The following is a 16,261-nucleotide window of genomic DNA, read 5'->3' as shown; positions in this document are numbered from 1 at the left end:
CCGAGCACCCCACAAGGCACTGTGCACATCACAGTGCCTTGTGAAGCCCTGATTGGGTAAAGCAATGCACGACTTTGCCCAATCACGGCACAGTGTACTCTAAGAGCCATGATTAAGCAAAGTAATGACTTTGCCCAATCATGGCTCACAGCTAAGTCCTGTCAGGTGCCGGACAAATGTAAACAGTTTATATTTTGCCGGTATCTATCACAATGCCATTCTGCGGCGGGAGTTCGTCGTGAACGAACAGGTCGGCGGGCGTCAGGTTTTAAAAATGATTATTTCTATTTATTTTTTCTTGTTTTCTTTTTAAATGAGGTCCCTCCTAAAATTCCTACCAGACCTTAAGGGTCTGGCATGACTTTTGGGGGGAACCCCATGCTTTTTTAAAATTTGTATTTAAATGGGGTCCCCCTAACTTTCCTACCAGACCTAAAGGGTCTGGTATTGTTTGGGAGGGGGAACCGCACGCTTTTTTTTTTTTAACTTTATAAATGTCATTTTTACTGCAGCAGGCACGATACTTAAAGGAATTTTTCATTTTTATTGTTTCACTTCAAGCACTGCTACTTTAAAAACTGTATTTTTTTAAAGTGTTATTTGCATTGATACCTGTCCCCCAGGGCAGTACCCAAATCTCTATACCGGTTTTATGGCCAATACCTTGCATATAAGCCTTCAAAAAGGGACATTTGATTTTCCGAGTTCTGGTCCCATAGACTTTCATTGAGTTCGAGTTTGAACTTTTTCCATGTTCTTAAGTTCAAACTCGAACCGAACCCTGGTGTGTTCGGCCGATCACTAGGTAAGAGAACATACCTGACTGCATCTTAACCTAAGCGACATATTAGGGATTAGCTGGGAAATCCTAATCTGCTTTGATTTTTTGCCTTGACCTGATCGGAAGTGCAATGATAGTCTATGTGGAGTCATATGTAAACGGACACATGTCCACTTACCTCCGACACCCCATAGAACTAACATGGGTCTGGTTAGTTCAGTTTTTTCTTCATCACAAGATGGAGAAAAAACTAAACATACATGGATGTCACACGAGTGTCATCTGTTCCTTTCTGCTCCGACCAGCAGGGGATCCGTGCACAGATCCTCTACTGATCAGAACGGATGCCGGCCATGTGATGCATTACACCAGTAGCTTTTAATGCCCAACTCCAGGCAATTTGTTTTTAAATAGTCCTCTCTGAATGATGCCCAGTGTCATTCAACCCAGAAGACTGATGAAATACTGTAAGTGCAGGGTGCAGCCTGTGCAGCCATTTATTGATACTCTGGACACATTGAATTAGCCAGTTCGCTATCCACAAACACACCATTTTATCAATACCTAAAGATTGAAGCTTGAAACGTTTCTGTTCTCCCCAATTCTGCTGAGCTAAATGTTCCTTTTGAACATTCTGACTTTACATGTGCTGGAGACAGTCAGATGCTTATTTGGGGTATATAGTGGTAGAATAAGGGGTGTATCAACACATGTAGTAGCACATTCTTTTGGAACGTGTATCAGTTTCAGAACAAAACAGTAGCACAATGCAGAGATTGTTTTTTTTAATTTGCTCTTAAATAGCAGTTCAAATAGAGTTTGCAGTAAAACAGAACAGATCAAATATTGCAACATATCAAAAATCAAAGCTTAGTTATAATATCACTGAATGTAAACTGTGTTGGGATTAACATACTAGTTAACACAGCATAGTAGATCTTTTAGGTGTTATGTTACCTTAATGCTTTTCATACCAAGTAACCCAATCCTGCTGTCATATTTACTGTATGACTAAAGTTCCCTGCTCATAGATGTCACTTTGCAATATAAACAGGAAATACCAAATATTTGACATTTTGAAAATTGGAAATGCCCTTTTACGTATTAAAATTGTACATGTACTATAGTGATGGAGATGGCAAACATCATTACTTGCACCACTAAATATCTCAAATGACCTTAAAAATCTTAATTGATGGATAATTCTAGCTCATATTTACAATAAAACCAGCAGCTTAGAGTGTAATGTTATATTCATCATGCAATATTTTTCCCATTTGGTTTTATTTGTATTGCATTATTTACAGTGTATTGCATTGTGATTATTTCTTTTGATACTTGAGTTTTTTCTGGTTGTCCTTGGTATAACCTTTGGTTTAAAGCAAAACTCCAGGTAAACATTTTCTGATCCCTTGCTGTGGGGCTACCAGAACACTGCAAGGGTTCGGTGGTTGTTTTTGTCTAGGTTCAAAAATTAAAAGGTTATACTCACCCGACCCTCAAACGCAGCTTGCTCTTGGGCTGGTCCATGGAGCCTCTCTTCCCCTCTGCTGCAGCGGTCAAAGATCCCTGAGTCATTATGTTCTATACACAGTGCATAGGACTTGAGAACATCAGGAGACATACCATCGCTGCCGTGGAAGAGGATACAGTTTAGTGTCTATCTGAAGCTAATTTTATAACACACACTGATCTTTGGTATAAAATATGAAAATACAGACATACTGTATATTTATTAACATAAAATGGACAGATCAGTAAGGGCAGAGGAGAAGATCATAACTGCTCAGCCCTCCTACCTGATTGTTCTTCTTTGGACTAGGGGTTGGCTCAGTGAACCCCCTAGAGGGCCCACAAAAAGCTGCCACAGAAGGCAGCTAGGAAACTCTTATTGTAACATCAAAAGAAGAGGCTTATGTACTCCTGGGGGAGTCTGTTCCACATTTTCACAGCTCTAACTGTGAAGAATCCTTTCCGTATGCAAAGGTTAAACCTCTTTTCCTCCAGACACAAAAAGTGCCCCCTTGTCCTTTGCAGTGACCTTAAAGTGAATCATTTGCACCAAGCTCACTATATGGAGCATTTATGTATTTGTACATGGTGATCATGTCTCCCCTTAATCGCCTCTTTTCCAGAGAGAACAAATTCAGGTCAGTTAATCTTTCCTCATAGCTGAGCTCCTCCATGCCTCTTATGAGTTTAGTCGCCCTTCGCTGCACTTTCTCCAGTTCCACAACATCCTTTTTGTGAACTAGTGCCCAAAAGTGCATATTCCAGATGAGGTCTTACTAATGCTTTGTACAGGGGCAGGATTATGTCTCTGTCTCTGGAGTCTATACCCTTTTAATACAAGAAAGTATTTTGCTTGCTTAGAAACTGTAGCTTGACATTGCATTCTATTATTGAGTCTATGATCTACCAGAACACCCAGATCTTTCTCCATCATTGACTCCCCCAAACATACTCCCCCCAGAGTGTATGACGCATGCAGGTTTTTAGTCCCCAAGTGCCGAACTTTACATTTATCAACATTAAACCTCATTTGCCAAATAGATGCCCAATCACACAGAGCATTCAGATCTGCTTGTAAGATGGAGATCTCCTGTAAGGACTGTATTCCACTACATAACTTGGTGTCATCTGCAAACACAGAAATAGTACTTTTAATCCCCAATTCTATAAAATGTATAGAATTGTATAGATTAAACAGTAAGGGACTTCAGCCAACAGAAATATGTTACTACCTTAAAAGTGTTTAAGTGTTAGCTTGTTGTGTTTGATCTCCAGGACAAAAGTTCACATTCCTGTCCTGCTGAGTATTCTTTCTTTAGTCTTTTTTTATTTTCCACAACTCTCTTCCTTTTCTTTATTTGCAGTATAGAACTTTGTATTTTTTTAAGTTAATTGTGTATTGAGTGATCAGAAATGTGCAAAACGCTTGTGTTATGCATTTCCATTGAAATCTATGGGGACAAACGCACTGTAATCTGCCACAAAGAAGCTCCAGCGTTTGCCGTTTTACAGCTTGCGACAAAATGCTCAGGTGTGAACAGGGGCCATTAAAATGAATGGGATTTCTTGTGTTGAGAGTTTTGTCTTACCTTTGAGTGCCAAAACACCTAGGTGTGAACGATGCCTTAGAGATGCTTGTGAATGGGCTGAATGTTTACACTGTGTGGCACATTCACTGTACAGGATGTATAAAAAAAAAAAAATGGAAAAATCGCTGGGGGAAAGAGAAATAATTTTTTTTTTGGGACTGTGCATGTCTGCAGTGTATTATTTTACTGACTTTACTTCTGCTTCAACCCTGGTTCACACCTATGCATGTGTGACAACACACGCACAGGTATGCACGTTTTATGTGCCTTTCAATCACACCAAAGTGGTGAAATGCACCACACCAAAAAGCATAGACATTTTGTATGTGCTTTGACAGGTGCCAATAAGAGTGAATGAAAGCAAAAAAAAGATGGGCATTTTAAGAATATGCGAGTTCCCTTTGCGCACAGGCGTTAATGGCGTCTAAGAGATCTTCGGGACGTACTAAACAGCATATTGGGATGATGGGATGATTGGCTGCAATGCTCAGCACAAACACTAGGTGTCCGTATACTTTTTGCACCCTTACATGGAAATATATATATATTGTAATGTTAGGGGAATCCAGCAGGATCGCAGGACACAGGCTTTGCAAATAAAGTAAAGTTTATTAACTGAAATAGCTTCACAGCAGCAACATAACAACACAGGTCATCTTCACTGACCAGCTGGCCAACTCAAACAGCAACTCTTCAGTACAACACAAAAGAACAGTCTCACCGACATGAAGATTTCAGAGCTGCAATCGCAGTTTAAACAGTCCCAGACTTCCAGGGTAACTTTCCCAGTCTACAGATTTCAAGCAAGAACTACTGACATTCAAGCTCACAGCAGTACACAGATCCCCACTCTCCAACCTCCTCCACACTACTCCTCACCTGCTAGCTACCACTTCCTGTCTTTTAAACCCACTCTTCCTCCAGCAGGTGAGTTAACTCCGTCTCATCCTTTAACCAGTTGACATCCTGGTGAGTTAACCCCGTCTCATCCTTTAAAGGGACCACAGTCCAAACAGAGGGGAAATATAGCGTCCTTCCAGGACCCAGCCGCGGTGTCCTGTACAATATATATATATATATAATTATTTTTTTATGGGGATTATGGGTGCAATATTATGATTACCCATGCTAAATAGCATATTTGACAGGTTTGTGTTAAGAATATGGTTATAATCTGTCTACATGTGGATTATGGGTGGAATATTATGGTTACACATGTCAAGGAACATATTTAACCTGTTTCTGATAAGAATGTGGGTAAAATTATTTTTCTACATGGGGATTATGGGTGAAATATCATGATTACAACATATTCATTTGCATGTAAGGGTGCAAAAAGTATACTGACACCTAGTGATTATGCCGAGCATTGCAGCCAATCATCCCAATATGCTGTTTAGTACGTCCCGATACTTTCAAAGCAATAAGCTGCCTGTATAGCCTGCTCACCCACCAGTAGGAATAGGCCAGGTAAGACTATCTCTGCTACAGTACTCACACACGCCCTTTCTGGAACATACTGTACCGGCACTCTAAACGTCAAGCAGCTATCATTTCAATTGGCCAGAAGTGATTACTTGCTGCTCACTTATTGGTTAAGTGACTTCAATAACTGATCACTGATTTGTTTGCTTAAGCGTCCAATTTATAAGAGAGCGAAGAAGATTTAACAAAAAAGGGTCCCAGTCGTAGCGTAAGATTTACAGCTACCGCCATTTTTGATTAGGCCAGTCCTTATTGAATACTAAGAAGATTTCTGCAACAAAATGGCTCTCGCCAGGCAGCAGCGAGAGCAGTCCAGCGCCTTCTTATGCAATTTCATACTAGTAGCGATGTTAAATGTGTGGAAGTGTATCTAGCGGTCATCTTTGACATGGGCAACAATTCTTGCAGCACGGCACATGCCAAATTCTTTTGATTCAAACAGAAGCTGATGTGCCAGGCGGACGTTACTTCATACGCTGCAAATGTCATCAGCTGTGAATTACAATTGGGATTCTTTCTAGTTTCTTTCCAGCCTAAAAAGTGAACTGTAAGTGTGGGCGAGCGAGAGGCGGATGTGACGTAGAAGGAAGCAGGCTAGAGTTAGTGGACGCTAATGATGGCGGCTCTGTACATCCATGGTTTACTGTTTCTCCAGTCTCTCCTCAGTCTGTCTATTCTTAGGGCCGCCGGAGACCTGACAGATGGGAACAGCGAGCACCTGAAGCGGGAGCACTCCCTCATTAAACCTTACCAAGGTGAGAGACAAGGGAATGCAGACATTGGACACATCTTGGCGTTGCTTGCATAGGGGGGTGGACATAATCCTGTGGATCTCAGGAGTCTGAGGCTATTTGTAGGGAGCAAGGGACTTTAAGATGGTTTTAGCACTGTCACTATGTTAGGCTGGAACCCCGATCGGTTATAGTAGCAGTACGATGTTAAAACTAAATGCTAGACACACAACCTCTCGTGTAAATGGTTTTCTTAATAGCCACAACAAATATAACATTTATAATAATATTTTAAGGCTCCAAATGCATTTGCAAACCCAGGTATTACCTGTACAAATAGCACTTACATCATCACTGTGCTGTAGATAACTTTTCAGAGAGCAGAGCCCTGGTAGGCCACCCATTACAGGCTGCCTGCAGAAAACTACAGGAGGGGGCGGAGACAAGACCAGTCACCCTGCACAAGGAGCGAGACCAGCAGTGACCAGTCTTTATTACAGGAAGTTTCTGCGGGGAGGCAAAGTTTCACTGTGAGGGGGTTATTTTATGATATGCAGTGCAAAGGGCACACTAAATGTCTCCCAGTTAGTTTTCAATCTACCTAAATTCATTGCAAGGGCTTAAAGACCAATTGGTTTAAGTTGGCTGAATACATTCTGGGTGTATCAAACCAAAGGTGGTTAGTCCTAAAGCTTTTTATGTGTATGTATATTTAGAAAGCAGCCTGCAGAGTAGAAAAGCCTGCAAGAATGCTGTTCATAAGGACCCTTGTCCTTCCCCCTTTTTTTTTCTCATTGGTTCAAACTGTGTAACTAATTACTAGTAGTTTAAGAATGCCAATTATTTTGCCTCCAGGGAAAGACAAAGCTTAAGCCCCAGATAGTGAGGACATCTAGCTCTTGCCCTTTTAAAGGTCTTTCTTTTGTATCTGTTACAGCATGGTTTCTATGGTTTCTTTGCTAGCTTGTACACAGCTTTTGGGTTTTGCAAATCTCCATTTGTAGAGCCCTCTTGTGTGACACCCTGCCTGGAGGAGCTGGAACGCTTAGGCTGCTGAAGAACAAACAGAAAAGCAGGGCCACTCCTAGTAGATTTGGTGCATGATTAATGAAGTGGCTGTGCATTATGTTATTTTATTCTTCTTCACACAAATCAAGTCTGTACTAAGAATATTAGTTGTGTGCCATCCGTAGTATAATGATACAAATGATGTTCATATGAGTGATATAGTTGGTAGTTATAAACAGTTAATTGTACGATTTTTAAACAATCTATGATCATTTGGTCAGTTGGAGGGCTATGAAAATCACACGTGTGCTAGAGAATGCAGTTTACATGCATGGCTGCAGGAGCCCAGCATTGCTTGGAATTTTGCAAGTGATGGTGAATCATCAGCACAGATTTTGGCCCTTTTAATGTCATAGGGAAAATGACACTAAACTCTGAAACTAAGCCTTAAAATTGCATTCAAGTAGCTTAAAGGGGTTCTAAACCCTCTGGTTTTTTTTGCTTATATCTACTGCTAGCATGCAGTAGATATAGGCAAGAAGTGTAAAAAAAACAAAAAACGCTTAAAATCATTTTAAACTTACCTCGTTATCGCCGCTCGCTCCCGCGCCGAGAATCAGGAACTGCTCGTACGGCCGCAAAGGATCTTGGGGCGGGCGCATGCGCAGTTCCGATTCTCGGCAGGGAGACGAGCAGAGACGCAAGGTAAGTCTATGGATGCGTGCACCCGCCTGCAGACACCGCTGGATCGGAGAGACAGGGCAGTCAGCGCTGGATCGGAGTGACGTCACACCGCTGGAGGGACACATGAAAACATGGGGAAAGAAGAGGAAGATCACAATAAGAGACATCATTTAAGGTAAGTGCTAACATTTACATGGGGGGGGAGGGAAAACATTTTTTGCCTTTAATATCACTTTAACTATTACACAAATAAGATATTGTTTTTGTTATCACTCAGCTGTTGATACTCAAATCTATAAATTGGTGCTGAGACTGTCCTTCCTTCTGGAGGGGGGCTACTTTTGTTCCCCATGGTCCCTGTGTGTGCTGTAAAGTAGTCACCGCTCCAAGCTCACTCCTGTGATGCTCTACAATATCAATACACATTACTAAACTATTTTTATAAACGTTTTGTTTTTCTGTTTTTATTTTTTCTTAACACACAGGGTAGTTTAGTGAGATACAAAGATGTATATTTAAGGGAATCCCCAGGAGTTAATAAGGGATAATAATGGAATATAAATAAAATAATGGGACAGATAGGAAGAATGGGAAGAAAAATCACAGACTAAATCAAGATTCACCCCCCCATATTTTTTCATTCATAACATGAGGACAGAGTGTGTTTACTATAACTACAACTATGACTGAACAGGAAGTGATGTAGATCACTCCCACTCATTCATAATTGAGGATATAGTAACCATACTATGTCCTCAATTATTTACAAACACTCAGTGATCACTGAGTGTTTGTACTCGCTCTCCTCTCTGACACGCTGTCACAGGAGGCTGAGCGAGCGGTGTAAGGACGAGAGCTTAGCCTCCGGTGGCGGCGCTGGCTGTCTCCGTCCCCACACCGCTCTGCCGGACTGTGATAGGAGGCTGAGTGGTGTGGGAGGAGAGACGCCGGGATGCACCGATACCGTTTTTTCGATATTGAACACCGATATATTTTTTTCGGTACACGCCAATACCAATACTGGGAGTCTCCGTAAGGAAGCCGGCGGCATGTAATGACTCGCCACCCAGCTTCCTGTTTGGAAGCCGGCACCATGTTCCCTCGTCACCAGGTTACGAGAACTAATGGAGCCGGCTTTTTGGCCAATCAGAAAGCCCGGCGGCTTGTAATGACTCGCCGCCCAGCTTCTTGATTGGGCGGGAAGCTGCCTCCAGGCTCCCTCGTCACCAAGTGTCGAGGGAGCCTGGAGTCGGCTTCTCGGCCAATCAGGAAGCCGGGCAGTGTGTAATGACTCGCCGACTGCCTTCCTGATACCAGAAGTTCCCGTATCGGGAATAGTATCAAAGCATTTGGGCGAGTACGAGTACTCGCCCAAATACTTCCTATCGCCACTGGTGCATCCCTACCAAATACAGTAGTATAAATGAATCGGTCTTCTCATTAAGTTATATCTAAGGTAAAATACCTTTTTTATATTTTTTCTTCATCAAACAAATCTGGACTTCTGAAAATACAAGTTGCTTGGCTGCCTTTAGGTTCAGTACTATCTGAGCCATGGGCCTGGATTAAGCATGCAGAGAGCGAAGTCAACTTCTGGTCTTCGTACTTTTCAAAGTTAAGGACTTTGAAAACATTAGAGCCAATGGATCAATGGGACAGGCCAGTCACAAGAGAGGTTAACAGTGCCATATTTAGTGCAGGTTTTCTTTAAAACCGGTCACTACTTTCATCACAATTTTAATGAAAAAAGTTTTTTTTCCCCGTAAGATATTGAGAAAGGTCATGCAAATCACTGCCTTGTGCCCCTGTTTGTCAAATGTGCTTCCAGATTTTATTGGTCTTTTATTCCAAATTGCATGCACTTCTTTCAGTGAAAATGTTACCTGTGGCTATTATAGATTTTGTTTTTTCCGCTATGTTCTATCATCGTTTGTTTGCCTCTACCCACATGCATATAGGTAGTGCACTGACTCTGTTTTAACATGTTTCTTTTTCTCTTTAGGTGTGGGCTCTAGTTCAATGTCACTATGGGATTTCATGGGCAATACAATTCTCACAAGTCAGTATGTCCGTTTAACTCCTGATGAAAGTAGTAAACAAGGTTCGATCTGGAATAGAATAGTAAGTTAAGGTGTTTATAGAAAGTATCTCTATATATTATCTCAAAGTCCCAGTAATAGTATGGGTGTTGCTTTTTTTGTTCCAGCCTTGCTTTTTGAAGGACTGGGAGCTACATGTCCATTTCCGAATACACGGGTCAGGAAAGAAGAACCTACATGGAGATGGCTTTGCTCTTTGGTATGCAAAGGATAGGCTAGAGCCAGGTAGACCATTACTCACTTTATCCTAATTTATTTTTCTCTTGCTTGCTTTGCTGATCACCAGTTGTCAATTAAGAGTCGCTAATAACTTTTTTTAACCTGTTTAAGGTCCTGTGTTTGGAAACCAAGATAAATTTCATGGTCTGGCAGTTTTTGTGGACACTTATCCTAACGATGAAACAACGGAGGTGAGTAATATTACTGAAGAGGTGTTTTTGTTCAATCATTCCAGTCACTCAATATTGGATATTGCAGTCAGCACTTGATTCAGCAAGACTTGGACAATGCTCAGCTAAGAATATTTTTTTAGAGACATTTGACCTTCCATATTGTAATGTTAACCGCTTCGTGACGGGAGACGTACACTGTACGTCCCACCACGAAGTGCCTATATGACTGGCCACGTACACGATACGTAGCAAGTTATTTAAGGCTCTGTAATGCCGGTAACTGATTATTCTCAGCGGTTACCAGTCATTAATGAATGTCTCAGTATTGAGGCATTCATTAATTAAGTAGTTAAGCTTTTGTAAAAGCTTCTTTCTTTCATTTATGAAAGAATGAAGCCGTTACATGCAAATACGGGAGCGCTAAATAGCAATCCCGTAGTTGACAGCTGAAAGTAGCAGAGTGAGTCACCTCACTGCTATTTTTGACAGCTCCATAGACTGGCCTGATGTTTATGATACATTTCAGGCACAGGGATATTGCAATGTATCTCTTTGCCTGAAATGTATCACTTCTTCTTCTGATCATGGGGCACAATGTGAGATCTTATTCTAACATGCTGTCAGGATCAGTCTCTAAGGTTTAAAATTAATAATCAAAACTTTTGAAAGTGTTTTTCTTTACATTTTTTCTTCATTTTTTTTTAAATTATTTTATTCAAACTAAGTGAGGCGTTAGGTACACACGTTTGATATAATTATACAGCCCTATCTGTCCTCTAAAAAAACAATATATAATATGTGTGGGTGCATTTAGTAAGAAAGTATATTACTGCCATGAAAGAATTGCACAGCAAAAATTAAAAAAGTGTGTCAGTCATTTATGAACAAAAACTGAAAACTAGCTGTCATGAAGGGGTTAATAGTAGACTGCAAAGAGCATGTCACTCCACAGGTGCCTGCACAGGTTTTGAATGCCAAGGCATTGATGCAAAATCTGTGCCAGAGAATCTTGGGGAACAGATAATGAGCCTTCCTGTCAATAGGCTTTGTGATCTATAGCATACCTCTGCATTGGTCATGTGCTGATGTGCTATTAACATTAAATTACATTGCGGGGGGTAAACAATTTTTAAAGTAACCCTTTCCATTGCAAAGGTAATTATGACCCCTGGCAGACATCTATTTATTATAACTTAAGCTATAAGTAACTTACTGATGTCGTAACAAAGCAGCAAAATGAATGTCCTGCTTGTTCTTGGAGACCCTGCTATTCACACTTTATAGCGGGGGTGTCCAGCCTGTTAGCCACAAAATGTAAGGCATATTAGCCCATGCTAGATTAGTATACCTGATTAAGGAGGACCAAGTGGAGAATCTGGGTGATGTCACTGGTCAAAGGGGCAACAGATTAATCAATGTCAATTTTGAGGCGAGATGCAACATTTTGTATAAATAAACATTGGTATCCTGGGTGCACTATGAGTACCTTTTTTAAATGTCCAATCCGCAGCACCCCTTCTAGCTCAAAAACGAATATCTTTTTTTTATTTTTATTGGCAAATTGAAAGGTTCACTTTAAATCTCCTGTTTTAGGTTAGGTCTTTTTTAAAGCGAATCTGTGTTTTGCATGAAAAAGCAAAAGGTTAACGTTAATGCTGACCTCCACAGTCGCATATACTTACCTTCCCTTTGCTCTTCAATTGCTGGAAGTGAAAGAAAAGTCCTGGGTAAGCCACTGAAGCCAGCACAGGGCTATTAAGTACTTGTGTGACAGTGCTGATTAGCTGCTCCTCCTTGACATGCTCCTCCTTACCTGGAAGTACCTGATATTCCCTCGATTATATAAAAGTATAAATTTGCAATACGAAGTATGAACTCTTAAAAGCTGCTATATCAATCTGAGATTGTGATTTAAACTTGTTTATAGTATAGTGACACAACACTCTATCACTAAAATGTATGTATAATATTCTCTTCAGCTCCTGGCACTGAACATACCAATGGGGAGTGAAGGAAATATGCTGGGGGGTTAGAGGAGTAAATCAAACCTGTTCTTTGCCACTAAGGTTTGCTTTAAGACACAAAGTATGTGACCTTTGTTAATTTTGTTCTTCTGAATGTGTATTTCTTAGTATTAGTTTAGGTCATTCAATATTTGGATTAGTTTACACTCACTAGCATGGGGTTTATGATCTTGTGTTTTGTAATAATGCTCTTATTTTTGTCAAATGTCTCTGCCTGCAGCGCGTCTTTCCCTATATCTCTATTATGGTGAACAATGGCTCCTTACAGTATGATCACACCAAAGATGGGCGCACAGCTGAATTGTCGGGCTGCACGGCTGATCTCCGTAATGCCAACCACGACACGTTTCTAGCCATACGCTATTCCCGTGGACGTCTTACGGTGAGACTTCAATAGGATTGGCTTCCTTAAGTCTTTAAAACAATATGCATTAAATTAAGTTTGTGGCTGTCTAGGTTTATTTTATCACTAGTTCCGGATTTTTATATTACTTTTCTAGTTCACAACAATTACATGAAAGCGCTACAGGCCATTGGGCTGATTCTATTGTTTCCAACAATGAGTAGAGCATGGAACTTCTGTAAGATAGATAGATAGATCTATCTAGAGATAGAGATCTCTCTATCTATCTATCTATCATATATATATAATTTTATTTTTTTTACTGTCTGAGCTACTGTTAGTAGATTTCCCTAATTTCCTTTGTGATCATCAGGGTAGTAAATGTGGAAAATTCTCCCCAAAAGGGATGCAGACATCCTCCAAAACCTGATGAAGCTGATTAAAAATGGTCAAATATGTGTTTTTAAATATTAATATTTCTGAATTTCATAAAGGTGATGACCGATGTTGAAGGTAAAAATGAATGGAAGAATTGTGTTGACATTTCTGGTGTTAGATTGCCAACGGGCTACTATTTTGGAGCAACTTCTGCAACTGGAGACTTATCAGGTAAGATGGTGTGCACCTAAACACAAAGTGCTTCTTTGCTTACTCTAACTCTGGAACACTAAAGGCATTTTTTTTTTCTATTAGATAATCATGATATAATCTCCATGAAGGTTTACCAGCTCATGGTTGAACACTCGCCAGAAGATGAAAACATTGACTGGACTAAAATAGAGCCCAGTGTCAGCTTGTTAAAATCTCCAAAAGGTGAGCATACAATGTGAATATTGACTATGTATTACTATTTCTCATCAGAACTGAAAATCTAGTTTTGGGTGTAATTTGATGTGTTCACCACAGGATTGCACTATTCTAGCTCCAGAACAATATACTAGGGCTGCAACAAGTATGATGATCGATAATGAGAACCATTGTCAACTATTCTCGTTATCGATTAGTTGATTCTAATCTCTTCCTGGCTGGGTGCCGCTGCATGAGGCGGCCTTCCATGAGAGGGAGTATAAAGAAGTAGTTGCCTGCACACCAAGGTTCAATGCATCAATCTGTCCTTTTATTGACGTCAGATACACATGGCATCACAAGCATAAAGGTCTTATGCTTGTGATGCCATGTATATCTGACATAAAAGGACAGATTGATGCATAGAACCTTGATGTGCGGGCGATTTCTTCTTTATTCTTGGATCTGTGTGGTGCTATCCGCTTCTCACCCAGGACCCTTCCAGTATATTACTAAGGGATTCAGGTCTGGAGTGCAATGGGACACTTGTAAATTGTCCCCATGTGATAGCAATGAAGTTTAAAAATAATAAAGTTAAATAGAGTTGGGTGCACTTACGTACGAAAACGATGATTGCATCGCACATGTCAGGTATTGCCACGTGCACCAGAGCAAGAGCAATAATTCCCGGGCCCAATGTTCATGGCTAACTCTAAACTGATGACCTGTACAAATATATACAGTAATGGCCAAAAATATTGGCACCGCTGCATTTCTGTCAGATAATGCCCCACTTCGTGCAGAACATTGTTGCAATAACAAATGTTTAGGCATTCTCATGTTTATTTCTTTTGTTTGTATTGAAATGACACAAAAAGTGGAGAAAAAAAAAAAAGTCAAATCTGACTCATTCCACGCAAAACTCCAAAAATGGGCTGGACAAAATTATTGGCACCTTCTCCAAATTGCAAGAAATAATTGAATTCCAAGTTTTTGTGGAAAAGCATGGACAATCTCAAGGTTACAAGTCCATCTCCAGAGATCTTAATGTTCCTGTGTCCATTGTGCACAACACTGTAAAGAAGTTTACAGCCCATGTCACTGTAACTAATCTCCCTGGAAGTGGACGAAAGAGGACAATTGGTCAAAGATTGCAAATATATATATATACACACACACACACACACACACACACACACCAGTTTAGCATTAGCGATGAATATTGGCCTGAGAATTATTTCATGTGTAGTGCAATCGTCGTTTTGTATGTGGGTGCACCCGACTTGTGTTTCTGTTAGTATGTTCGTGGGGTTGGGGAACTTTACATTTTTTGTGGGGTATTTTTATTTATTTTTACACTTTTTTTTTCTTCCCATTGCAATCACATGGTGGGGCTCACAAGCCCCCTATGTGATAGCACATTAGAGGTGACATTAGGGGCTCAATTAGACCCCTTTTTTCACCTTTCCACCATTTAATCGAAAAAATTATCGCCCAACTAATCGATTATAAAAATAATCGTTAGTTGCAGCCCTACAAAATACACGAGGTGGCTGTTCATGTTATTACAGTTGGTGCTCTGACCTACACAACTTATAAACACTTACTAGGTACTAATATCTAGAAAGAGGTACACTGGATGGCGATTACATCACAGTTGAGCTGTTTATTTGCAAGTGTGGTGGTGAAAGGTTGCCCATATTTACCTTCATTTCTATGGTTAATTCAGAGGCAGAACAATGACTTTGTAATGGGGAAAGAAAACAAAAGTGCTACAAGTGTAAAGTGCAGACACCTAGAGGGTAATGCACCTACCTGCCTCCCAAACCTTCTGTTAAGGCTGACTGTTGGGACAATTTGACAGGCAAATTGCTGGCACTTCCTGATAGTACCAAAGCTTGTCCAACTATTCTTGCTTCCTGCATATTTCTATTGGCCAGTAAAGCTGGCCATCACAGTCATGGCGAGGAGGTAGTAGCAAGCTTGCACACTTCTCATATCTAACACTAACAGCAGGGTTTAGGAGGCTGTTGTAGGTAGAGGTACTTGTATATTATACCTGCATAAATCTTTTTTTTTTTCTCTCCTCCTTTAAAAGACACCTTTCAAAATGGAAATATGGTATCCGCCATTGCTATCATGTTTTTTTTAAGGTGTAAGATCTACGGATCCTCTACAAATGATTGGATCTGCATCTGATAGGGAATGTAGAAGCTGCCATTGTTTGATCATTTGTAGATTAAGTCATGTATTGGTTTCATGTTAAATGCATGGCAATATGAAATGTTGATAGAACATGCTTGATTATGCAGAGCTCTGAATACATTCTTAACATTTACACATCTTTTCCAGACAATGTAGATGATCCAACTGGCAACTTCCGCAGTGGCCCTCTAACTGGCTGGAAAGTGTTCTTGCTACTTCTCGCTGCTCTCCTGGGTATTGTAGTCTGCGCTGTAGTTGGAGCCGTAGTCTTTCAAAAACGTCAAGAAAGAAACAAGAGATTCTACTAGCCAAGCATGCTGGGAGAGCAAATTATGAAATGTGAACTCTTCTTTTCCAGAACATGGATTGTACATTGCATTTTCTTATGTGGGTTAAAAAGAGGATAATTTTAAGTGGTATTTTCGTACTTTTCATTTACAGTGACAAGAATACCGTCAGGAATTGGGTTCGGGAGTAAAAAATCATTTTTGAGGTTTGCAATTGATTTTCTTTTCTTTGGGTATAAATCAGATTCATTTGATTTATTTTTTTAATATAAATACCTAACTTTAGTGGAGCATGCTTGGAAGAGTTTTGGGTCAAGACATGGCTGTATAGTTTT

At 40.3% G+C, this 16,261-nt stretch overlaps 1 protein-coding gene across 1 annotated transcript; it reads left to right on the top strand.

Annotated features, from left to right (window-relative positions):
• The first annotated feature begins 5,935 nt into the window (after window positions 1–5,935).
• LMAN2 (lectin, mannose binding 2) lies at window positions 5,936–16,037 on the top strand. Its single transcript, XM_018569726.1, has 8 exons — window positions 5,936–6,122; window positions 9,793–9,911; window positions 9,997–10,114; window positions 10,220–10,299; window positions 12,526–12,687; window positions 13,143–13,257; window positions 13,342–13,461; window positions 15,787–16,037. Exons 1-8 carry the CDS (start codon window positions 5,981–5,983, stop codon window positions 15,945–15,947), a joined length of 1,017 nt encoding a protein of 338 aa, XP_018425228.1. The 5' UTR covers window positions 5,936–5,980; the 3' UTR covers window positions 15,948–16,037.
• The last annotated feature ends 224 nt before the right edge of the window (window positions 16,038–16,261 follow it).

Source organism: Nanorana parkeri, unplaced genomic scaffold, assembly GCF_000935625.1.
Source record: "Nanorana parkeri isolate BGI_ZX_2015 unplaced genomic scaffold, ASM93562v1 scaffold1383, whole genome shotgun sequence".
NCBI classification, from domain to species: domain Eukaryota; kingdom Metazoa; phylum Chordata; class Amphibia; order Anura; family Dicroglossidae; genus Nanorana; species Nanorana parkeri.
The sequence above is the reverse complement of the archived record's forward strand: the minus strand, read 5'-3'. Positions and strand labels throughout refer to the sequence as shown.